Raw genomic sequence first — 26,295 nt, forward strand, 5'->3', positions numbered from 1 at the left:
CCGGCATATAACAAAATCTAAAATCAAATGATCAGACCAAATTATAGGATTCTAGTGAACCTCGGATTCTAGTAAGGCAAAACATTCATGGGATTGGTACTGCAGGCTAAATCCTATGTTAAGGACGCTTCACATTTTTTGAACATGTTAAATGGGATACATTTAGAAGCCCACTGGTTACCCAGCACTCACTGCGTCACTTATAAAACACTTATGTTGGTCTTTAAAATCAAGCTTTCGCATCTCCCACTCTTTCTGGATAAATTTATCATTCCTTTTTGCCCCTCTCGGACTCTCAGATCAGCTGATCAGAACCTACTATCTGTTCCATCAAAAAATTTTATTACACCAGGAAAACCAACTTTTTCTGTAGTTGCCCCATCTTTATGGAATGCTTTGCCCTCCCAACTCTGCCACGAAAATCTCCTCGATAAATTCAAAACTAAACTAAAAACATTCTTATTTCAAGATGCATTCCATAGTTCCTAAATCTCTCATTACCATTTCTACCAACCGCTTTTAAGAAGCGACCCAACTCCTGATGTTATGTCCCCTAGCCTCTTTTCTTCTCACCTTTTTTTTAATTTGTTTGTTTCCCCCCCCATTAATTAGAACAATGTAACTTTATCCCCCTCCTTTTTTCCTTTTAACCCCACTCTCATGTTTGTCTTTGTAAAACGTCTTTAATGTTCACTCTTCCCCCCTTTTATAAGTATTATTTTAATTTTATTTTTTTTTAGCATTGTAAACCGGCTAGATACCTGTTGATGGTCAGTATATTAAAAATAATAAACTTGAACTTGAACTTGAGTGTAGACTGGTGACAGCAGATGTTTCCTCACTTTATACCAACATATATTAAAGGCTTTATGCATACATTTATATGTTTGTCTTGGGGCCGCGTTTATTTTTATTATTATTTTAATTGGTTATTATAATATTATATTTGGTTGATTTAGCAACTTTATACTTATTTGGCTATTTATATACTGTTTTCTTATTTGTTTCTAAGAATCTTTTACATACTATTCTGATGCCAAACAGTTCTCTACATGTGTGAATACACCCCGGTATATACAAACCCGACACCTCTAAATCATTCCTTTTCTTTCCCACAGCATTGGGTTTTGGTTTTATTATCACTTATGTCCATAATCACTGCACACATAAAGACATACATTTGTCTCATTGGTTCATCACTCACATATAAATCAATTATTATTTTTCTTTTGGTGCACTGTTTTTATCACACTTCACACCTCAATTTGGCACACATTGTTCATGATCCATTCAGATGTGATACTTAAATACACTTCTTTGGTTTCACTAGCCATGTGCCCACATCTGCACCTTATTTATTTATTTATATTTCTATCCCATCCTCCCAGTAGCTCAGAACGGCCTACAAGCAAACATTCACAGTGGAGTACATTTGGACAATACAAAGACTATACAGTAGTTTAAAAACAAGTACTATATGACAATTTAAGTACAGGTTACAAATGGACTATACAGCAATTTATAACACCTTACATCTCATTATGTCATATTTTCCCTTACGACCCCTGAGAAAGGAGTGTTTTTCAAAACATGGACCGTGTCGGGTCCTCTATCTTCACATATGAGAACCACTATATTGTATTTACTCCAATAAATATCCTGCGCTTTGTACATCACATCTGCAGTTTTCACCAGAAGGGGTGACAGAGACTGTGTCTGAATTCAAAAGGGCCTGGGATAGGCACGTGGGATCTCTCGGAGAGAGAAAGAGATAATGGTTACTGCGGATGGGCAGACTAGATGCCATCATGTTTCTATGTTTCTCACTTTGGAAAAGTCTATTTTGCACGTGTTTCTATAATCAGTTCTACTTTAAAAAAACAAAACATAAAATAAAACAAACATTTATTAACTGTATTTTTATGCAATTTGAGTACTTTTGAATGATTGAGAACCACACTCAGAAGGATGTTCACAGGTGTATCAAAGTTGGGGAATGAGTGAGCAATAGATCTGGGAAGATTGAGGGACTAGTGGTGGAATAGATCAACGTGTGGATAGAGGAGGACAATACTTTTCTTCTGCTAGGACACAAGGAAAAAAATTGAAAACACTGCTATAGAGTGTGAAAAAATTGGTGATAGCCCAAAGGGTTTGTTATGGTAATCTGCTGCACTGATTTCAATAATTAAATTGCAAATCATGAATTTGCATTGACAATAATATTAACTGCATGATCAACTTCTAATTATCTTTTGTTTTCAAATCATACCAATCAATATCCAAGCCAGTGGAGATAAGCATTTTTTTAAACACTGACTGTTGCCAACTAAATTAGCTTCAGATATTGTTAGGCCCAAACATGTATTTGCTAGTGCTGCCCGATTCGCCAATTTGAATCAATTTGTCTGGCTTCCCCCTAGCCTCCCGATCTCACTTTAAAAACTAATTACAGCCGGCAGAGGATTGCCGGTGCTGCATGCTGCCGTCAGCCTCTGCTGCATGTTCCTTCTTCCTCAGTCCATTCCAGACCAAAACAGGACGTAATGCCAGAGGAGGGGTAGAACTGCAGCACATGTGTGGTGGAGGTCGCCGGCAGCATGCCCCACCGGTGATCCTCTGCAGGCTGTAATTAGCTTTTAAGATGAGACCGGGAGGCCAAGGGGATGATGGTCGAAAGAAGGGGGAAACATGCCGCCTTCAGGGGGCCTCCTGGTGTAGCTATTAGAAGTACATGGAGGGAGGGGATATGGAGAGAGGGGCATATACCGGACTGAGGGGGGAGGTGAAGGGGAGGAAATAATGGGTCTGAAAACATGAGAGGGACAGAGATGGTGGACAATGGGATGAAAGGAGGGAGGGAAAAGAAAGGGAGAGAAGTTGGACCTAAGGGGTGGTGTGAAGGGAGGGGATAGAGATACTGGATAGGAGGGTAGTTGTGAAAAGAAAGGGAGAGATGGTGGACCCTGGGGTGGTGGGGAAGGAAGGAGAGATGTTGGATGAAAGGGTAGTTGAGAAAAGGAGAGATAGTGAATTTGGGGATGGTGGAATCTATCGCTTCAGCCGCTCTTTCATTCTTCGGGCCGGCAGCGTGAGTGAAATAAACACGCTGTCTTCCGCAGTTGGAAGCTTTCCCTCTGCTACTGCTTCCTGGTCCTACTTAGATATGAAGCAGTAGCAGAGGAAAAACTTCACTTATGCTGCTGGTGGCCTGAAGAGCACAAGTGTACTGCCTTATCGGATCCTATGGAGGAGAGGAACATGGGGGAAGGGGGGGGTTCGCTGAAGGATTACCGGAGGGAGGGGGAGGCCATTAGAGAAATGCTGGACTGCGGGAATGGACACAAAAAAGAAAGATGCCAGACCTCCAGGGGAGAGAAAGGAAATGGAATGGAAGGACAGAGATGGAAGATGGATGGTGAACACAGAGCAAGAAGAAAACATCAAATGGGCAGGAGAACTTGGCAAGTGAATTATCAGAAGATAAACAGAAACCAGAGCCTGGATCTAACATGATTTGAATAATGACCAGATAATAAAAGGTAGAAAAAATAATTTTATTTTCTGTTTTGTGATTGCAATATGTCAGATTTGAAATGTTTACCCTGCTTGAGGTCGTGTTAGACATCGCGCGTGAGCTAGGACCTAACAGAGAGAGAAAAACTCTTTTTTGTTAATTTTGTTTACACCAAAGCAGCATCATGGGTAAGAGAGGGCAAAGGGGGTGGGGTGGCTGAAGAGGCTATACAATAAACCCGCCAGGACATTTGAAAAAAACAAACAAACCAAAACCAACAACCCACCCAATTGGGCAGGAAAAGCAAATCAAATCGAAAAATGTTTCCCTGAATTGAGTAGCACTAGTATTTTCCTCTCAAAACTATATGGGTTCTAGCTGATATCCAGCTGGGACCAACATATTCAATCTGAATCAGCAAAAGAAAATTATCGCCTGGGATCTGCTTAACAGAATTAGTCCTCCTCCCCTTCCTTTCAATTCCGAATCTGTCTCATGAACCTCTCCCCTCCCTCCTGATACCAGACCCCACTGGCACTTTTCATTAAAGCTGCACCCCCTATAACAGATTTCCCCATCTTTCCTGAATACTGCACCTCCCCCCCCCCCCAGATACTAATCCCCTACTCAGCCCCCTCACCTTCCTACTTGTAGGCCTCCCAGTCCTTATATGGAAGACTTACCTCTAGTGGTAGTAGTGTGAGACTATTGCTAGAGCTGCTGGAGCCATATTTTACTGGGAGCTACTAGGGACAAGAGCAAATGGGGTATACGGGTGATTGAGGAATCCAGGAGGGGGTTTCATATTGTGTTGGGAGTGTTGCATGGTGCAAGGTGCTAAGAAGGGGGTATCTGGTGTCAGAGAGAGGGTATAGAATTGGTAGAAGGTGCTAGGAGGGGAGTCTGGTTTCAGCGGGAGGGATGCATTATTGGGTCAGGAGTTCTGGCATTGAAGGGTGTACAGTACTGGTTGAAGGTTCCAGGAGGGGGGCTAGCTTGGGGGGTGGGTTTATAGTATTGATGGAAAGGATCAGGAAATGGATTGATCTTGTTGGGGGGAGGGATGTGTGGGAGAGAAAAGAGCTGAACTAGAGATGCAGCTGCTACCTGATAGTTGTGAGAATTCCAGTTGATATTCTGTGCCAGCACCTTCATAGCTAAGTGATTTATGTGGGCCTATCTGGTTGCTTAGATATGTATGTAGGGTTATTAGATATCTGAGGAAACCTGGACAGGTCCTCTTTTCAGAGGACTGTCTGGGTGCCTGGATATTTTTTTTTTAAAGAGGGAAGTCTGTCCAGGTTTTGCCAGCTCTCCCTACTCCCCCACCTAACTCCTTCCCAGCTGCTGCATTGAATCTTTAGGCAGCAGCAACGAGGGAAGCCTGCTGCCGCCAGCCTTCCCAGGAAGCTACCTCTCTGCAGTGACTTCCTGTTCCCATGTAGCTGGGACTTGCAGAGAGGCAGCTTCCAGGTCAGGCTGGCAGCATCAGGCTTCCCTCATTACTGCTGCTGGCCTGCTGGGGAGGAGGTAGGTAGGAGAGTTGGGAGCTGGGGAGAGAGGTCTGTGGATCCCGTTGGGGGGTGGGGTTTGAATTGATGCAGTCTCTGGTGTTGGGGTGTGGTTGGGTGAAGAGGGAAAAAGCGGTAGATGCTGGAATGGGGAAGGAAACAGTTGCAGTAATATGGGGTGGGTAGGGGAGAAAAGAGAGATATTGGTCCTTGGTTAGGGTACAAGAGAAAGGGTAAAGAAGGAAGAGAAGCTGGGCAAGGTGTAATATGGGGACAGGGATATTAGAATGGTGTTGGAGGCAAGGGAAGGAAGGAGAGATAGGGATGGAGCTGGGATTGATAGGGTGATGAGATGCTGTGAAGGGTAGATGATAGGTACAGAGGATAGGAAGGGGGACTAAGGAAATGGGTGAAAGGTGTGTGTGTGTGGGGATGTGGAACTGGGACTGGTGGGAGGTAGGGGCAAGGCATGGTGGAGGCGGAATGTGGGTAGGGTCATGGACCAGGTGTGGGTGGGGCCATGTGTCCTCTTTTTTGACTTCACAAATATGATAACCCTATATGTAGGTGCCATCACTGAATATTGCTGGCATTCACGCAGCTGTTGGCTCCTTTCTGACTCTACCTCCATAACACCCTTCTCCTGTCCACTTTTCTAATAGCTGGTCAGAGCTGATATTCAGTAGCACTGCCTAGTTAAGTGACACTGAATATTGGCAATCAGCCCACTGATCATAATTTTAGTGGACAGAAGCCTCTCCTGCCTGGTTAAATTGCTTTGAATATTGACTGGATATTATTTAGTTTGCCTGAAAAAATAGGTTATTTTAAAGAAGTTACATAGATGACATTATATTATGCTTCACTGTAGTATTTCACTGAAACAGCACTTTACCTTTTATATTTGTTTACATTGTTTCTTTCAAATTGTTAAAATCAGTATACACAATGATTTTCTGGACGTGACGTGGGACTTTTAATGCCTCTGAATGCTGCTTTGTGCCTAGAGCTGAAAGGCCAATCACACAGAATGCTTTCTTGAGTGCCTATGAGGTATCAGTATACCCTCAGAGCAACATAGCTCTTAAAGGGTTAATTCTTCATTTTTCCCCCCCGAAGGCAAAATCTTCACTATTTGGTAAGCCGACGGCTTTAAGAGTAATGTGAAATTAAATAGCCTCCCCACTGCCTTGAAAAAGCGAGCGAAACGCGTTGGTCGAGGGAATTACCAGTAATGGCTGGAAAGTTAAGTTAAGTAAATTATCAAGCATCTTTTGAATGATATTATTTATTGAAGAACAGAAACAAAGTATTTATGAAGTGATTTAAGTAACTATGAGTATTTAAACAAAACGGAACAAGGAAATAAGAAAAATATGAAAATAGTGAAGATATTGCCTTCGGGGGGGGGGGGGGGGGGGGGAAAATGAAGAATTAACCCTTTAAGAGCTATGCTGCTCTGAGGGTATACTGATACCCCATAGGCACTCAAGAAAGCATTCTGTGTGATTGGACCATAAGTGATAGTGGGTAGATTAATAAATAAATAAATACTAAGAACATTGTGTTAAGGATAGAGCTGAAAGGAGCATATCTGGAGGAGTGGTTAGTATGTGGGCGGAATGGGGGCCAACCTAGACTTAGGGCTCCTTTTACAAAGCTGTGCTAGCGGTTTTAGCGTGCGTGCTAGACGCTAACGCCAACACTGAGCTGGCGTTAGTTCTAGCCACGTAGTGTGAGTTTAGCGTGCGCTAAAATTCTGCACAAGCTAAAAACGCTATCGCAGCTTAGTAAAAGGAGCCCTTAGTCGTCCTGCAGGGATTCTTGAATGTTATACTAGACATCCTGGATGAAACTTAAATGTTATGAGTTAGATGATGTAAAAAAAAGATATATGTGCCAAAAAGGTATCTAAAGTGACCAGATAACCATGGCAGATATAAGTTCAAGTTCTATTTAATAAATAAATAAATAAATGTAAGATTAAATAGGATAGGAATCAAAAATTAAACAAAACATAAAATACAATCAGGCATTCAAACAATAATAGAAACATGAGGAAAGAAGGGAATAGGCAGGTTACAAAAAAAGCAAAAAGGTTAGGGAAAGGGAAAGAATGACCAATATAGTAGGGGAGGAAACTTGAATTTGCTCTACCCACACTAATTGAGATAAAGCCACGAAAGCAAGTTTGGGAAAGGTTGCTTAATACATAACAGAGAAAGAGGATTAAGAACATAAAGCCAAGGAGAAATAGTATGCCTTTAATTGTATCTTGAAAGTCGCTAATTATTTTTCTGAACGGAGATAACAAGGCAGAGAATTCCAGAGAGTGGGAGCCATGACAGAAAATGAAGAGTTTCTATAAAAATTGAGAAAGAGTTGTTGGAATGAAGGAATGACTAATAGCTGTTGTGAAGAGCGTAGGGTTCTTGTGGCGAGTATGGAACCTGGAGACTATATAAAAAGGATGGAAGACCACTCGATAGAATGGTGAGACAGAATATTATATTTAAAAAGAATGCGATATGACACCGGGAGGATGTGCTCTGATTTTAGAAGTGGTGTGACGTGATCAAACTTAGAACAGTGATGAAGTAATCTTACTTCAGTGTTCTGGACTAATTGTAATCAATGTAATTGATATTTTGGGAGTCCAATGACAATGGAATTACAATAGTCAAGTCTGCTCAAGATAAGGGAGTGTATAAGAATTCGGAGTGAACTTTGTTGAAGAAATGAGCAAATGGATCGAATTTGGTAGAGAGCGTAGAAAGATGAAGATACCAACTTAGAAATATGTGGATGAAAGCTTAGGGTGTTATCTATTGTTACACCTAAGATTTTGGTTTTGAATGAAAATTGTAAGGAGACTCCTTTCATAGTGAAATATAGTGTGTTTTCTGGTAAATTCTTTGGGGAAAAAAGCAACACTTCTGTCTTTTGAGAGTTGACCTTGAGCTTATTTACAGTAAGCCAGTCTGCAATAGTGTCCAGTCTTGCAGAAATCGATGAGTAGGATGCAAGAGAATGTGTATCTAGAGGAAAAATAAGCTGAATGTCATCTGCGTAAATGTAGAATGTAAAGCCCAGAGACTGAAAAATGAAAGTGAGTGGTGCAAGGAAAGATCTCCATACACTCCCCCAATGTTCACTGACCCCCTCACACCCCCACAAAGATCAGAATTAAAAAGATACATACTTTTCTCCAGAATATCAGCACCTGGTATAGGAAAGCCTAGTAGAACTGCACAAAGGTATCTTAAAGAGCCTGGGGGTGGGCAAGTGAACCGTACAGAGGAGAACCCAGGCCCATAAGCCACTCTAATCACTGCATTTATGGTGGAACATATGCGACCCATGGTGGAACATATGCGACCCATGGTGCGCCCTCACCTGGAGTGCACTGGTCGCCATACATGAAGGAGGACATGATGCTACTTGAAAGGGTCCAGAGAAGGGTGACTAAGATGGTTAAGGGGCTGGAGGAGTTGCCGTATAGTGAAAGATTAGAGAAACTTGGCCTTTTCTCCCTCGAACAGAGGAGATTGAAAGGGGACATGATCGAAATATTCAAGGTACTGAAGGGAATAGACTTAGTAGATAAGGACAGGTTGTTCACCCTCTCCAAGGTAGGAAGAATGAGAGGGCACTCTTTAAAATTGAAAGGGGATAGATTCCGTACGAATTTAAGAAAGTTCTTCTTCACTCAGAGAGTGGTAGAAAACTGGAACGCTCTTCTGGAGTCTGTCGTAGGGGAAAACACCCTCTAGGGATTCAAGACAAAGTTAAACAAGTTCCTGCTGAACCAGAATGTACGCAGGTAGGGCTAGTCTCAGTTAGAGCGCTGGTCTTTGACCAAGGGCCGCTGTGTGAGCGGACTGCTGGGCACGATGGACCACTGGTCTGACCCAACAGCGGCAATTCTTATGACCCCCCAACCCTACTCTACTGCCAGATAGGTACCACTGCAGCCATAAGGGCTATTGGGGTTGTAGACAGATGAGTATAATGGGTTTTGGGGGTCTCACCATAACTTATAAGGGGGTTCTGGTGAAATGTTTATCTGACACTCTTTTTGTGATGTTCACAGCAGTGCCCTCTAAGGTGCCCCACTGCCCTGTTGCCATGCCTGGGTGGCCAGTCCATTACAAGACTGGCCCCTCCCACATCCAAATGGTCTTGTTCTAGGCATTTGGGACTTGGACAAAGTTGTGGTTGAAAATGTGGTATAAACATTGACATCTTGGCGGTCTGAACGAACAATAGCCTGGATGTCCAGATAGATTATTTTTTAGAAAAAAAAAATACTCTAGGCATATTTTTCGAAATGAGCATTTCCCCACGGCTGACTTTGGACATCTAGCGCCATATGCTCAAATCAAACTTAGACGTATGTTTTGATTATGCCCCTCCACATGCATAAGTGAACCTAATATGCGCATACGTATTTCTCTTTTCAAAATTATCCCATCAGTAATGTCCTACTATTTAGTATGAACCAAAGATTTTCAAATATTTACACACACATACATTTTAAAATTTGAAACTCCCAAAATATTCAGAAGTCCAAACCTCACACAAATCTGACATCCAGAAATGCCAAGGGTAAAAAGTACACATAGGATAGAATTACTCACATATTTTTGACTGCATAAAGTCTGACATGAGAAGTAAGGAGCGATTGTAGGAATATCATCCAAAATGTGATTATATAACACTGAAATGTGATCATTATACTGGAGAACATATTTTTCCAAAGGTTTTGCTTCCTTAAAACAAACTGGTGATTATAATAGACCCCTTCAAATTAAAAACACAACTATTTTTATTTTAATTCTTTATTTATAAGTTTCAACATTTGACAATCTTTACAAGTCAAAAAAGAAAAAATACAATGTGAGATTAAAATAGAACTCCAAATTATTTAAAGGGTATCACCTTATTACAAAGTATAGTTAGTCCACTATATATCTCGGGGAGTAGCTGAAGATACAGTGAAATAAAACATAGGAAATATATCAAAAAGAACTAAAGAGGGGGCCTGAGTGCCCATGAACATTTCTTTTCTGAGCTATTTGAAAACAGCAAGACTCATATAGGAGTTATTGATTGCTCTCTAGCTGAAATAAACTTAGACAATTGCAGTGGTTCAAAGAAAACATATCTATTATCTCTGTATGTCAAAACGTACTTGCAGGGATATCTTAGCACAAAAGTTGCCCCTAACTGAATTGCCTGAGGTCTCAAAATGAGAAATTGTTTCCTTCTCTTCTGGGTAGAACAAGAGACATCTGGATACATTCTTATAATATTAGTCAAAAAGGGAACATCTTTATATTTGAAAAACATCTTAAGCATCCATTACTTATCAGAATCAATAATAAACTGTACAATTAATGTTGCTGAGACTTGAACCTCAGTATCCGAACTTTCCAAGAAATTAGGCAAATCCAAACTATCTGCAGAAACATTCTGCTGAATGGGATTTTGAGATTTAGCTCTCATTGGAAGGTAATATATTTTTGAGAGAGGTGGGTATGAGGTTTCTGGAACTTTCAGAATTTCACTCAAATACATTTTAAACATTGCCAAGGCAGTTGTAGGATGATTAATTAATTAATAATCCGGAGATTATATCTCCTAATAGAGTTTTCCATCATTTCTTGTTTAAAGTACAAACTAACACTGTCCTTAGCCCAAGTAAGAGCTTGTACTTCCAAAGTTTTTATCTTAGTCTCAAAGTCACTTGACTTACTCTCCAAACTCGTTACCTTGGTTTTAAGTTCCAAATTCTCTGAAAGCACACCGGGTAGAAAGTTGCTAGATTTGATTCCCAAGAGAAGCTTGCTTATTCGATATAGCATCCCAAATCGATTCCATTGTGAAGTCCTTGGGCCTCTGTAAGGGAACAATCTCTGTTCCAGAGCTCCCTGCAGCACCCATTGTACCTGGACCTGCTTCAGTTGTAAGGCAAACTTTATGAGCTTGCTGTAGTCTTGCCACCAACTGAACAGATGTTAATGGCTCCTCCTGCTCTCTTCCAGAATTAGTCCTCCCACTCCGTGAGACCAGCAAGAGGGTTTCCTGGGCCAACATATCCAAAAAAGACTTCACTCTTCGGAGGACAGAGTGACACCCTCGAAGGAGAGATCAGGTGCCTCAGTTTGCGCATTCTCTCTAGCTGTCAAAACCTCCAATTGTTGCATTCTTGAGCTATGGTCCACAAAGGCATCCATCAGGCCAGTTTGCAAAACAGATTCATCCGGGAAAACCCGAACTTTTGACTTTCATTTTACCATCCAGTAAACAGGAAAAAATTCTCATCAATGGCACAACAGCGTCTCTGCGGAAGCATTAGGCCCCCATCTTAGGTAAGCTCCTCCCCCTCTAAAAACACAAATATGCTCTTTGTATTTCTTTGCAGAATCATTTGAGCTGTTGTCTGTAGAGAAAATTGTACACTTCTCAGTTCACTCTCATTATTGGTTATAATTGTTTCCACTTTTATATTGATTGTACTCAAGCTGCATTTCAATAAACACAATTTTTTTTTAAAAAAGTCTGAAAGATAGTTGGAAGTTTAGTAGAAATTATTTGACTAGGAACAGTATGTAAACAATGAACATTTAAATAGTTGAAGAGGTGTTTTTTTTTTTTTTAGGTCTAATGACTTGAGTTTGACTCAGTGTTGGTTTATATTTGAGCTCCCTTTTCTCCTTTTATTACCACTAATGTTCATTCAATATTAATATTGCTATTGACGCTGTCATTAATCTCCTAGTATTTATTATTCCTTTTACATAAAATATTGTTATATGCAGTTTTGCAATAAACCATTTTCTTGGATAAACCTTTGTTTATTACAAGCAAATGGCTTTTTAAATTAGCCCCACAAAACAGAATAGTAAAAACAGCAAAGCAAAGCATAAGAACATAAGAATTGCCATAATGGAGCTGAGATTCATCAAGTCCAGTTTTCCTCCAGCACACCTTAATGATAGTTTATGCACTTTGTATCCAGGAAATTGTACAAATTTATTTTCAAATCCAGCTTTGCTAACTGCTTTTACCACATTACCTGGCAAATGAATTCCAGAGCCTACCTATCCACTGTATGAAAAAAAAAAAATTTTTCTCCTATTTGATTTAAATGTACTACATAGTAAACAACTGATTCACATTTTTCCATTCCACTGTACATATGGTTTTATAGACTTCTATGCTTATGCATACATCATTGGGATAATTATAGTGCATCAAAAGTTAGGCACCTGTTTGGCACTTAAATATATGAGAGTTAATGGTAATTAGATACCAAAATGGGTAAAAGTGGCACTTAGGTGCCGTTCTATAACTGTACACCTAAGTTTTCTGGAGCAGGAATGAGCAACCACTGTCCTTGAGGGCAACAACTCAGTTGGGTTTTCTAAATTTCCACAATGAATATGCATGAGATTGATTTGCATGTGCTACTTCCATTGTATGCAAATAGATCTCAAGCACGATAGAGGAACTGTGGTCTGCAGAAAGTACAAATTATTGTCTAAAGCAGGGGTGTCCAACCTGCGGCCCAAAGGCCGCATGTGGCCCCCGTAAAGTATTTTGTGCGGCCCCGGTCGAGGGCGATGCAGTGTTTTTCTCTGCTTCTCCCGGGTGTTTACTGTCTTGCCGGCTCCCTCCTCTGTCTTGCTGCAGTTTGCGCGTTTGTGTGACCCCAGTAACATTTTTTTCGGTCAATGCGGCCCAGGGAAGCCAAAAGGTTGGACACCCCTGGTCTAAAGTAAACAAAAGTAAATGGTGATAAGCTCAAAACTCTGCAACTGATGAAAAAAAATTGAATTGCTTGGTGACACTAACATACAGTGAGATATATGAGACAGTATTTTGGGTAAAAAGGGTAAAGCACTTTGAAGAAAAGAATCCCCCTACAAACTGTTAAACACAGGGATAAATCTGTTATGCATATGAGTTGTACAGCAACCAGAGGTACATTAAAGGGCCCTTTTACTAAAATGCAGTAAAAATCTGGGCTTAGTGCAAGTTTCAAGTTTATGAAAAATTTGTTGTACACGCAATGTCAAGTATTTCAATGCGTATGACAATATTGAAAGTAGGGGACAAACTACAAGACAATTTGTTACAAAAATTAAAATACTGTATATTCATTCAAATTTACTTACTGGTACAAAAGGAAAGGGGGATGAACTACAATCATTAAAGAAAAAGAAGAAACATTTATGAAAAAATATACTAAGCCCAGATTTAATATGACACATTGTAGGGCACTTTTCTTTTTTTGCAGATCATGCTCTAATGTTGTTATGGTTGTCTTAGCAAGTGGTACCTATAAATAAATGAATGTAGGAGCAATTACTGCCTCCTATTTAGGTGGTGCTAAGTGCTCCTGACTTAGGGCTAGATTCACTAGGCCCACGGATCCGATCTGTATGCAATCCGAGACCGGGCGACCGATTCTGAATGCGCCTGCATGCAAATCAGGCTGATCAGAGGCATGCCCCCAATCGACTGCACGGATCGCTGAAGAGCAATCCCAGCGCATGCGCAGACTATTACTTTGCCTGTAGGTGGTCTGCGCATGCGTTTGCAGTCCGTGCTTTTTGATTTTTTATATACTTTTTTACTCATGAGCCCGTGGTTTTAACCCCTGGATTTAAAGCAGGTTAAAACCAGGGGCTCACGCTGCAGGGAAGGGAGGCAGAGCAGGAGAGTATAGGGGCGGCAAAAGGTAGAAGAATCGGGGCTGAGAGAGGAGAATCAGGGCTAAGAGCAGGGTTTTTGCACAAGCGACCGGTCCTCAGCAGTTGCTTGTTTTTGGATCGGCCACCACAGTCAGTGTTCCTCTTTTTTTTTTTTTTTTAGTGAATCGCAGCCCTGCCTACTTTGCATGCCATTTCCCCTCATTTGCATGCATGGATCAGAATCAGATTGGTACACAGGTTAGTGAATCGGGTCGGAGGGAAACTGGGTCGCAAACCGATTAGTACACGATCAGTTTGCTTAGTGAATCTAGCCCTTAGAATTTAATCATATCTTCCCTCGGTTGTCTCTTTTCCAAGCTGAAGAGCCTTAACCTCTTTAGATTTCCTCATACAAGAGGAGATCCATCCCCTTTATCATCTTGGTCGCTCTTCTATGAACCTTTTCTAGTGCCGCTATATCTTTTTTGAAATAAGAAGACCAGAACTGAATGCAATACTCAAGGTGAGGTTGCACCATTGAGCGATACAGAGGCATTATAATATTCTTAGTCTTGTTTACCATCCCTTTTCTAATAATTCCTAGCATCTTGTTTAATTTCGTGGCCGCCGCCATACATTGGGTGAAAGGTTTCAGCATATTGTGCATAATGACACCCAGATCTTTTTCTTGAGCGCTGACCCTTAAGGTGGACCCTAGCATCTGGTAACTATGATTTGGGTTATTCTTCCCAATGTGCATCACTTTGCATTTGTCCAAATTCAATTTCATCTGCCATTTGGATGCCCAGTTTTCCAATTTCCAAAGGTCTTTTTCTTTTTTTTTTTTTTTTAACCACATCAAGATTTACAAAGATTAGGCGATACTCGAAGTTAGAATAGTACTTTTAAAACCAATAAGAAGAAATATTTTTTTTCACTCAGTGGATAGTTAGGTACTGGAATGCATCGCCAGAGCATGTAATAAGAGGGGTTAATGTAGCTGGTTTTAAAAGAGGTTTGGACATGTTCCTGGAGGAAAAGGCCCCTGACACTCCCAATGATAGGCAATAAATCCCTGCCACCTCTGACAAAATTTCTCAAACTTCCCAATACTACTGATGACATTTGACATTCTCTGAACTCCCTGACACCTCCAATGTAGTCTCTAATATCCCAAATGGAAACCTACAGCTCTTCCAACACCCCAGATGACATTCCTTTTAAACTTGTCCAACACCTCAAATTACATCCCTTGAACTCCATGCCCCCCACTCCATTTTGATCCCTGACATTACTAAGAGATGTCTCAACACTCTCTGGTGGGGGAGACACAATACTTAATTCAAATTTCAGTGTCTTCCTTTTATTTGTGACTAGTGACCAACTGCGTTACCAAAAAACTGACAAAATGGGCCTCAATATCCAAAAGGATAATAATCAATATAAGAACAAAGCTCTAGCAAGTTTTATGTACTATCATTGGCCCGCTATTGGAAAAACAGCAGAGACAAAAACTCCCACTGAAAAACGGAAGAGCAAAAATTCTCTGACCAAAAAAACGGTAATTACTCAATAAGTCACCAGGCACAAAAATTCAAAAAGTGTTATAAGTCATAAAGCAGTTACTTAGCTGCAGAGCAGTCTTGTGGCTTTCAAAGTTCCATAGCTTGCTAACAGGCAAAATAATGCAATATGCTCTAATGTGTTTTGCGGTACTCATCCTATCACTCTCCATCGCAACTGTGCCTAATGCCTTCAAACATGCCGTTGTTACACAACTCCTCAAAAACCCTTCCAACTATCATCATGTCTCCCTCCTTCTCTTCTTATCCAAGCTACTTAAATGTGCTGTTCACCGCCGTTGTCTTGACTTTCTTTCATCTCAAGCTATCCTTGACCTACTTCAATCGGGTTTTTGCCCTCTTCATTATACAGAAACTGCCCCTACAAAAGCCTCCAATGACCTGATTCTGGCCAAATCTAAAGGCTTCTACTCTATCTTCATCCTTTTTGATATTTCTACAGCTTTTGACATGGTTTATCACCATCTGCTCATCAATACACTGCCCTCACTTGGATTTCAAGGCTATATTATTGCATAGTTTTCTTTCTATCTTTCCCATTGCATTGTTTTTCAGTTCAAAAGTTTTATTGTGATTTTATAATAGTGAGAAAAACAAGTTCAGCAATGTAAAAACAGTATTTTTAGCGTATGCAGTGGTGGATCCTCCTCCACCGCCATCCCACTGTTGGTTGGTGTACCTGAAGGCACTGTCCTGGGATCACTTCTTTTTTTCATCTACACTTATTCCCTTGGTGCTCTAATCTCCTCCCAAGGCTTTCAGTATCACCTCTATGCCAACGACTCACAGATCTCTCTCTCTCTACACCTGAAATCTCAACATACATTCAGTCTCGGGTTTCAATCTGCTTGTCTGACATCGCTACCTGGATGGCTCGCTGCCATCTAAAATTAAACATGTCCAAGACTGAGCTCCTTATCTTTCCACCTAAATCTGTCCCTCCTCTTCCCTCATTCTCTATTTCTGTGAACTATACCCTCTTCCTCCCTGTCTTGTCAGCTTACAACTTTGGGGTAATCTTTGACTCATCTCCTTCTCTTCCCATATCCAATAGACTTACAAAACTAGTCATTTCTTTCTCTATAATATCACTAAAATCGGATCCTTTCTTTCTGTCAAGACCCTCATGCATACCCTCATCACCTCTTGCCTAAACTAGTGCAACCTGCTTCTCACTGGCATTCTGCTAATCCAACTCTCTCCCCTTCAATCTGGTCAGAACAATGGTGCACGTCTCATATTCTATCAGTGTCGCTATACCCACATTACCCCTCTCCTCAATTCACTTCATTGGCTCCATATCCATTTCCACATACAGTTCAAACTCCTCTTACTGACCTACAAGTGTATTCGCTCTTCAGTTCCTCTCTTCTCTCATCTCTCTCCACATTCCCCACCCCCCAGGCACTCTGTTTATTGGATAAGTTCCTTATCGGTACCCTTCTCCTATACAGCCAACTCCATACTTTGTCCCTTCTACCCTACTGCATCATATGCCTGGAACAAACTGTCTGACTTGATATGTCAGGCTCAGTGTCTGGCAGTATTCAAATCCAGACTTAAAGTCCACCTCTTTGAAGATGCTTTCAATTTCAAACCCCAATCCACCTTCTAAGCACCAATATCTGTCTTATCATTTCCTCTGTAATTCCCCCATCTGGGCACAATGTATTGATTCACCTTTTTGTCCACTTTGTCTTGACTAGATTGTAAGCTCTTTTGAGCAGGGACTATCTCTTCCATGTTTTGATGTACAGCGTTGCATATGTCTAGTAGCACTACAGAAATGATTAATATTAGTAGTATAACAGATCTATATTTTACTATAGGAGTGAGCATTTACACCAGCCATAGAGATGATTTGTTTGTATCTAGCTTACTAAAAAAAAAAGTGTGCAAATTCTAGTATTTTATAATTTATGCACCTAATTTTGTGCTCCACCTACGCTCTGCCCAGACTTCACCCACATGTACACCCACCTTCAAATTATGCACCAGTTTATAAAATAGCACATAGCTGGAATATTGGCACTTATGCCCATATATGCTGGTATTCTGGTTGTTTATGTATGCTCATGATGTCTAAGGACTCCTTTTACTAAGGTGTGCTAGTGGTTTTAGCACACGCACAAGATTAGCATGTGCTATAGCGCACACTAGCCAAAAAATTACCGCCTGCTTATAAGGAGGCAGTAATGGCTAGTGCGTGCAGCAATTTAGTGCACGCTATTCCATGCGTTAAGGCCCTATTGCACCTTTGTAAAAGGAGCCATAAATGTTGGTGCCCTCTTTATAGACTTAATACGGGTGGAATTGCAATGTATGTGCGTACGTTATAAAATAAAGGTACAGTGGAACCTCGGTTTGCGAGTGTTTTGCAAGACAAGCAAAACACTCAGCAAACTTTTGTCTCGCAAACCGAGCACCGCCCCGATAAACGAGCTCTCAGCAATAGTGGGTACCTGCCTGTGGGTGCTGCAGTGCTTTCAGTGTGGTGGCTTCCTTCCCTTGGGGTCCCCGTGCGGCTGCCCTCCCGCTTCTGCTGATGCCTCTGCCGTCTGTCAGCGCCTCCTGGCTCCCGATCCAAGCCAGCCGCCATCCTGTGTGAGCATGCGCATGGCCTCTCTTCTCCTGAGCCAAGCCAGCCACTGTCTTGACAACACGTTCACCACGTACAAGCACGCAGAACGTCCTGCGTGCTTGTACGTGGTGAGCGTGTTGTTGGGGTAGCGGCTGGCTTGGCTCAGGAGAGGTCGTGCGCATGCTCGTACACGATGGTGGTTGGCTTGGATTGGGAGTCTGAAGGCGCTGACAGACGGCAGAGGCATTGGCCGAAGCGGGAGGGCAGCCGCGGGCAGGTACCCACCACTGGGCCACCATAGGAAACCTTGATTGTGGAATGAATTGTTTGAGTTTACATTGTGCCCTATGGGGAACTTTGCTTTGATATACAAGTGCTTTGGCTTACGAGCATGCTTCTGGAACGAATTATGCTCGTAAACCAAGATACCACTGTATACACAATAAAGAAAATGCCCATAATTGCATCTTCTTTAGAGCAGGAATAGATCTGTGTGAGAGAATTTGTGCATTAAAAAGGTTATTTTAGAAGCTTATTTTACAAAGGCATACAGGTCCCTTTTAAAAAGAGTGCAAGCTGTAAGTTTTCAGGAACCCTACTGTGAAATTACCTACAAGTACATATAGATTTTTAGTTTGGAAGCATCATCACATGTAAATGGCAGGATTTACATATGTGGAGAAGCCAACACATATAAATTGCATGTCACAACAGGGGCCATGTACACATGGAGAAGCATAATCTATTTACATGTCAAGTGGGTAAAGTAGGGAGAAGGAGAATCCTGGGCCGGACTACAATACAGATGCAGGTTTCCCATTTCACATATGGAACACATGTCTATACTGAAAAGCACATATTGTATTTACATTTATATATAAGTGCCTGCACATAGGTGATAGATCTGTAGATGCTGTGGGTGAGCAAACTCCTTCACTAAGTCCAATGCAGGGCGATTTGGTTCGAGTTTAGCACCTCCCAATTATTTTGAAAAGTTGGCTCCTAAAGTACAACTGGATAGGCCAAATTTCTGGCCCTCCCTTGATTACCAGCTTCATATCTGCCAACTGACCACCACCACCCTGACATTCAATCCTGTCATTTCTGTCTTAGCAGCATCCTTCCTGCATAACCCCACTGATACAGCAATCCCCCATGTAGCACCTTCCATGGCATTAATCTCCCCATCCATATGCCTCCCTTAGCATTTACCTCCCAGACAGGACCTCCTGCAGTTCAGCAATCTTCCCACCCACCTCTACTGCAGTAATCTCCCCTGAACCCTACTATATGGCATCCCTCCTATCAGTACACAGTTCCTCTAGTCTGTAATCCCCTAATGTGCCCCTACCCACAAATTCCCATCCTTGATTTACTGGGGATCCATGGAATCCACTGGGGTGAAGTGATCCTAGCTTTCAAAATGGCTGCCAAAACCTCTAGTAGTAATATCACTTCTGTGTTACCGCTGGTGGTACAAGGCTTCCATATACTGTGTTGGTAACCATTGTGAGACCTTGGATTTTTGAGATGAAAGTGAATGGGCATCACGTATGCCTCACAAGACCCCAGGAACCACAAATAAGATGGGGGGTACCTGTTGGGGGAGCATTGAGGGGAGGCTCTGGCCTAGGATGGGTTTTGCCCTTATGGGGAGGGTTGCCATATATTGAGTGATTGTAGACATTTGGGATATTGCCTGGGAGTTTACTGCCACTGGCCCTGCCAGTGAGGTACTGCCATAGGAACATAAGAACAGTCTTATTGGGTCAGACCAATGGTCCATCAAGCCCAGTAACCCATTCTCACAGTAGCCAATCCAGGTCACTAGTACCTGGCCAAAACCCAAAGAGTAGCAATATTCCATGCTACCGATCCAGGGCAAGTAGTGACTTCCCCCATGTCTTTCTCAATAACACACTATGGACTTTCCCTCCAGGAAATTGTTCAAACCTTTCTTAAAACCAGCTACGCTATTTGCTCTTACCACAACCTCTGGCAATACGTTCCCTGTAACTTCATCGAGTGGCCCTAGTCTTTGTAATTTTTGACTAAGTGAAAAATTGATCCATTTTACCCGTTCTACTCCACTCAAGATTTTGTAGACTTCAATCATATCTCCCTTCAGCCATCTCATTTCCAAGCTGAAGAGCCCTAACCTTTTTAGTCTTGCTATAAGGAGGTCCTGCCTGGGGTTTACTGTAGGGAGGTTACAACAGGTATGCTGCACTGGGAGAGAGACTGTTATAGGATGGTTGCCTCAGAGGAGTGATATTTCAGAAAGTGTTGCATGGCTGCTGTAGGATCATTCTGAGGGGAGGAAGATATCTTGTGTGTGAGTGTGTGTGTTGGGGGGTGGGGGGGCTTTGATAATAGGATTGGGGCCCTTTACTGAGTAAAGAGTGATTTTAGAAAGTTGCTCCTATGTGTATGTGGGGACATTTCTATGTTTGTTTTCATCTCATGCGGCTTTCTAAAATCACTGCTTTCTCTGTACATGGAGGAACTTAGACATGCTCTTTTTACAAGTCAGACTATATTTGGCAGAGCCTCTTGCAAAAATACTATGGGAATTCTCAATGTCTTGGTCTGAATATGTAAATTCCTTTCTAAAAATATACCCCCCCTCTTAAAAAAAGCAACAGTAGTGGCTGCCAAGTGGCAAATGCTCCGATACACATTAAAACCCTATGAGTGATTACCGCAGCAGCAGCCACTACCACAGCTTTCTAAAAGGAGCCCATAATCTAAAATCTACCTGCACATATGTAAGTTAAAACTCAGTCAGTGTTCTTTGAATGTAAAAATTCCTGCACATCATTATGAATTGAAACATTTTTTTTTGTTGTTGTTCTACTGCCAACTATAGAATAAGTTTTCATAGTGTGTAATTATCTATCATGTGCTAACTAGATTTTATTTATTTTGGCTTATTTATTGTCTTAAACTTGCTGTTAATATTAAAATTCTTAAATTAAAAGGCAGTGATCATTTGAATAATTATATTTTAAAAAATGAATGGTAGCATAGACTTTGAAAGTTTTGTGGATATTTTATAATGTACTTCATTACCTTAATCTTATCGTTCAAGTAGGTCCTGTATGTTTTAATATATGTTACCCTATTTTTATTATGTACAAACCGCTTAGAAGACTGACAGGCGGTATATCAAATATCTTAGAAACAAGTGTTTATTATTAAAATTTCCTTCTACTTGTGTGTTTGCTGATGTTACATATGCTCTAGCTATCTATAATGTATACATTGGGAAAAAAAGGATACAATAGAACTGCTCGCACATATACAATTGTTGTCCTGAAAGAAAAATGTTATGAGAAAAAAAGATAGCTTTGCTATATATAGTTAACTTCTGATTTGTCTGTGTTATTTCCAGACATACCTGCAATTGGAGTGGGCCTAAGCCTGGTGTTGCTGAGGCTGCAGCTGCCATGGTAGTTGGAATCAGTTGAACCGGGTAAGGGTCACCTAAGAGGGAGAATAATAGAAGCGTCAGCACCTTTTATCTACTCTCCACCTGCAAATTAAGCTCTTGCATTTACGCTTTCCAAAGCCGCCTTTTGTGTGCTTTGCTGGGGCCTAATGAATGTTCTATTGTACAGATTTTTTTTTTTAGCAATACTCTTCCACAATTCTAGCTGAGAGAGGAATGTGAATAAAAGGAGCTGGCAATTAAGGTGGAAACTTCATTCTTTTTTCATGATGTACACTAGTAAGGAGATGGCTAGAGTACACAATGATAAGTGCATAGTTCTTCAAAACACAGTAGATTTTTAAGATCCCAACATTAGAATATGCCAAAGTTGTACACTTGTCCAAATATGTTAACTTAGCCTAACTCTGCAACGCTGACTTCAGGAAGAGCTAGGTACAAGGTTTTCTTAAGAGAGACTGGTGTAATTAACTTTCAAATGATAAAAGTGATAAATAGCACTAACAAGATCTATGCAGTGCTACTTGGCATAAAAAATACTATGGTTTAGCAAAACAAGAACTTTTACTGTTAATGCTAGAACTAACAATAAACTGCCTCTGACAGTGTCCCCAAGTAGTTCCCTTCTTTACTTTGAAGTTGTGTTTTTTAAATTTCACACAGTGACATCTAGTGGCAACCTTCTACTAGTGGCATAACTAGGACTCAGTGGCCCTGAGTGGGAAGACTGAGATAGGCTGCCCTGAGTCCGGCGCCCCCTCAAGTCCAGCATCTTCCCCCCTGTGCTTAACTATTTACCCACCAACCAGATCCTCCACAGCTACAGCATTAGAGACAGCAGGACTTTTCCTCTGCTGTATCCTGCCCACAGGAAGTTGCATTAGTACAACGGGACACAGCAGATGATAGGTCCTGCTGGTTAAAGAGGCAGTCTTTATTGTTGTGTCTGATGTTACAGCTGTGGAAGACAAGGTAGGTAGGTAAATAGCTGAGCGCAGGACCTTGACACATAGAAGGGAGGGTTCAGTTGCCACCTATCATTAGGTGGCACTCAATGGTTGCCAGGCAAGCTCAATGATTGCTATGCCCCTGCCTTACCATTTTTGTCATATCATGTTTCACTTTGTCAGCTATGCCTGCCGTGCTATGTTCTGCCATTCTACGCTCACCATACCATGTTGTATCACCATACTTTGTTAACTATGTTTGCCATCTCTTTCGGACAATGGTTGCCTTGCTATTTTATGCCATACAATATCTCAGAGTGTGGTGCAGAGATTATAACTACAGCCTCAGCACCCTGTGATTGTGGGTTCAGGCCTACATTGTCCACTGTAACCTTGAGCAGGCCACTTAGTACCCCATTGACAAGGTACATTAGATAGATTGTGAGCCCACTGGGACAGATAGGGAAAAATGCTTGGGTACCTGAATACGTTTATATAAACCATTCTGAGCTCCCCTGGGAGAACAGTATAGAAAATTGAATGAATAAATAAATAGTTAATATGCACTACTTGATTTCAATCCCAGATATTATGTCTTAATAGAGTAAAGTTGGTGAGAGTTCATTCAAAGGTAAGTTTAGAGCACTACTATTAAATTCTTTAAAGGAGCAAAAAACAAAAAGAAATGTGCCCCCACTTCTGAAAGCTGTTTGTTGTCTACCTCTATCTCATTGAATAACTTATAAATTACTGTTTCTGATTTTTGGCTACAGGAGACAGGGGATCCAAAGCATAGTGACAAAGCTCAGCAGAAAAAAAAAGCACAACGTGCCCCATGAATTGGTGTGGATGAACAAACTTTATTAAAGTTTGCTTCTTCATGCCAATTCTTGGAGACCATTGTGCTTTTTTCTACTGGCTGTTGCTGGTCTTTAAAATCTGTAGCTCTGGTGAACCATGCTCCCTTTTGCATTTCCTGACACCATACATACATCCATGCAGAATCGTTTAGTTGTCCCAACATTCATAGAAATTGTCCATGACAGCACTCGATGCTCTATGTTCTTTGTCTTAGGCTTGGAGGTTTGGAATATGTTGCCTTTGAGCATTGGAGCTTTTACCGTAGTGGCTGGCAATAAAAAGCCCATAAAGTGGCTTGATAAAAAATTGTGGTTTTGTTGCAAATTAATTTAAAACCGAAAGGGTGATATCTCCGTATGCTTGCAGCAAAAAGAACAGAGATTTATTTTTCAGTGAGGGACTGTGGCTCTGGGTGGGTTGAATGCTGAGATTCAGTAGCTGTGGGAAGTACTGCGGGTTTACCTGAAGTGATCATTGAGCCTCCCGGGTGCTTTGTGACAGGACCCAATTATATGATGGGTTCTGCGCTGTAGAGCAGAGCTCACTCTCAGGGCCAGCAACGGCATTGTAATGTCTTGTGCTTTTTAAATGGATGTGGCGGTTTGTGCAGTGTTTAATCTGTATGTCAACAAGAATACACAAAGATTATGCTGGTTTTCGTTTCCTTCAGCAAAAGCATGTTGTAATAAAGAGATTTTTTGGGAAAACTCTGGCATTTCAGGCTGCTACAATGAATTCTTACTGGAATGCTCTTATCCATCAAACTCAATTTACTTATTTCTAAAACTTTTTAAAACTTATTTGTTTGAAAATTTTTTGACTTAATTGTATTTTTTTAATCTTTTAGAAACATAGAAGATGATGGCAGAAAAGGGCCACGGCCCAACAAGTCTGCCCACTCTAATGACCCACCCCCTAAATTCTTCCCTGAAGTGATCCCACATGCTTATCCCATTTTCTCTTAAAGTCCAGCGTGCTGCTGGCCTGAATTACCTGCCGTGGAAGACTATTCCAATGATCAACCACCCTTTCGGTGAAGAAGTACTTCCTGCTGTCACTATGAAATCTCCCACCCCTGAGTTTCAACGGATGTTCTCTTGTCGCCGTAGGTTCTTTAAGAAAAAAGATATCCTCTTCTACCTCAATACGGCCCATCTCAATCATGTCTCCCCTCTCTCTACACTCCTTGAGTGATTATAGCTGCAACTTACCCAGCCTTTCCTCATACGGGAGATCCTTGAGTCCTGAGACCATCCTGGTGGCCATTCGCTGAACCGATTCCATTCTCTGCACATCTTTTTGATAATGCGGTCTCCAGAATTGTACACAATATTCCAGATGAGGTCTCACCATGGATCTGTACAACGGCATTATAACTTCGGTCTTCCGGCTGACGAAGCTTCTTCGGATACAACCCATCATTTGTCTAGCCTTGGATGAAGCTTTCTCCACTTGATTGGCAGACTTCATGTCTTCGCTAATGATTACTCCCAAATCCCGTTCTGTTGTAGTTCTTGCTAAGGTCTCACCATTTAGGGTGTAAGTTCTGCATGGATTTCTGTTGCCAAGGTGCATGACCTTACACTTTTTGGCATTAAAACTTAGTTGCCAAGTTGAAGACCAATGTTCCAGTAAGAGTAGGTCCTGCGTCATGCAGTCGGGCACTGTGCTTTTGCCTACTATGTTGCATAGTTTGGCGTCATCGGTGAATAATGCAATTTTTCCTCGAAGCCCTTGAGCCAGGTCCCTTACAAAAATATTAAATAGGATCGGACCCAAGACCGAACCCTGCAGCACTCCACTGATCACTTCTGACGTTTCGGAGAGAATACCGTTCACCACCACCCTCTGAAGTCTACCACTGAACCAGTCTTTTACCCATGCAGTTAACGTTTTTCCTAATCCCATTGAACTCATCTTGCTCAATAACCTGCGGTGTGGGACAATATCAGAAGCCTTACTGAAGTCCAAGTATACGACGTCCAGGGACTCCCCCAGTTACCCAGTCAAAGAAGCTGATCAGATTGGACTGGCAGGACCTTCCCATTGTAAATCCATGTTGATGGGGGTCTCGTAGATTCTCGTCATTCAGGATTGTATCTAATTTGTGTTTGATTAATGTTTCCATAATTTTACACATTATTGATGTGAGACTCACCGGTCTGTAGTTTTCAGCCTCTGTCCTGCATCCCTTTTTGTGGAGTGGAATGAGCATGATTCTTATTTATTATACTTTTACTTCTACTTATTTGGCACTGCCTTTGAGACTAATTAATTAATTTTGATTCTGATTTTGAATTAATTGTAATTTGTATTCTTTCTGGGAAACCATTTGACGAATATTGTAATTTGCTTTATGTCCAGCTTTTTCTTATTGTAAACCACCTCGAACTGAAGGTTTGGCGGTATATAAAAATAAAATAATAATTATTATTATGCCGTCCCTGTGAAAGGTTGCTCTGGTTAACAGTTAGTAAGTTTGGTATGATGTTTTGGGGATCGAGTCTTTGACTCTCCATCACTGGTATAAACTGTAGGCTAAATACGAAACTGATAAAGGATACTACTTTTTATATACTTTAGTTATTGAAGAAAATTGCCTCTAAAAAGTGGTAGTTACCTTGTGGGAGGTAACTGAAGGACAGTAAAGGTGCGATGATGGTCCCTGACTGATCTCTGTGCAACTCTTTTTAACATGGGAATTTCATTGATATATACTCCTTAGTGTATTTGGTAGATAAAAGGGGAGCCAAATTTTGGTAATTTTATAATATGCTTTTAATATCCCTGCCACATATGTGCAAGTTTGTTAATCATGTTTTAATTGTGTCCTTTAGCATGCACAAAGCTTTAATAAAAGGGTCCCTTACATTTTAATTGTTTTGGCTTTCCTGAGAAATAATATCCATAAGTATAACAGTTGACCCAGCTTCCAGATATAAGCTAATTAGTAGGAAGTATAGAATTGTTGAATATGTGGACTATAAATCTAATATAATAAAACCCTTACCCGCGCATGCATAGTTAAAACGGCATGATCCCTGCTGCCATGATTTCTGCTTCCATGGCCGTGTTCTATGTGCAGCACTTGCACCAGCTTGAGGCGCGTATGCTGGCTTGTGCTGGCTTATGGTGCGTGCAG

General features: G+C 41.2%; 1 protein-coding gene across 1 annotated transcript in view; it reads right to left on the reverse strand.

Moving 5' to 3' along the window:
• The window catches only part of SOX5 (SRY-box transcription factor 5), an 845,257-nt gene that overhangs the window by 148,260 nt on the left and 670,702 nt on the right, over positions 1–26,295 (reverse strand). Inside the window, 1 exon segment of the mRNA XM_033953468.1 lies at positions 21,295–21,380. Coding sequence (XP_033809359.1) covers positions 21,295–21,380 — 86 coding nt within the window.

The sequence above is a fragment of the Geotrypetes seraphini genome, chromosome 7, assembly GCF_902459505.1.
Source record: "Geotrypetes seraphini chromosome 7, aGeoSer1.1, whole genome shotgun sequence".
Taxonomy (NCBI): domain Eukaryota; kingdom Metazoa; phylum Chordata; class Amphibia; order Gymnophiona; family Dermophiidae; genus Geotrypetes; species Geotrypetes seraphini.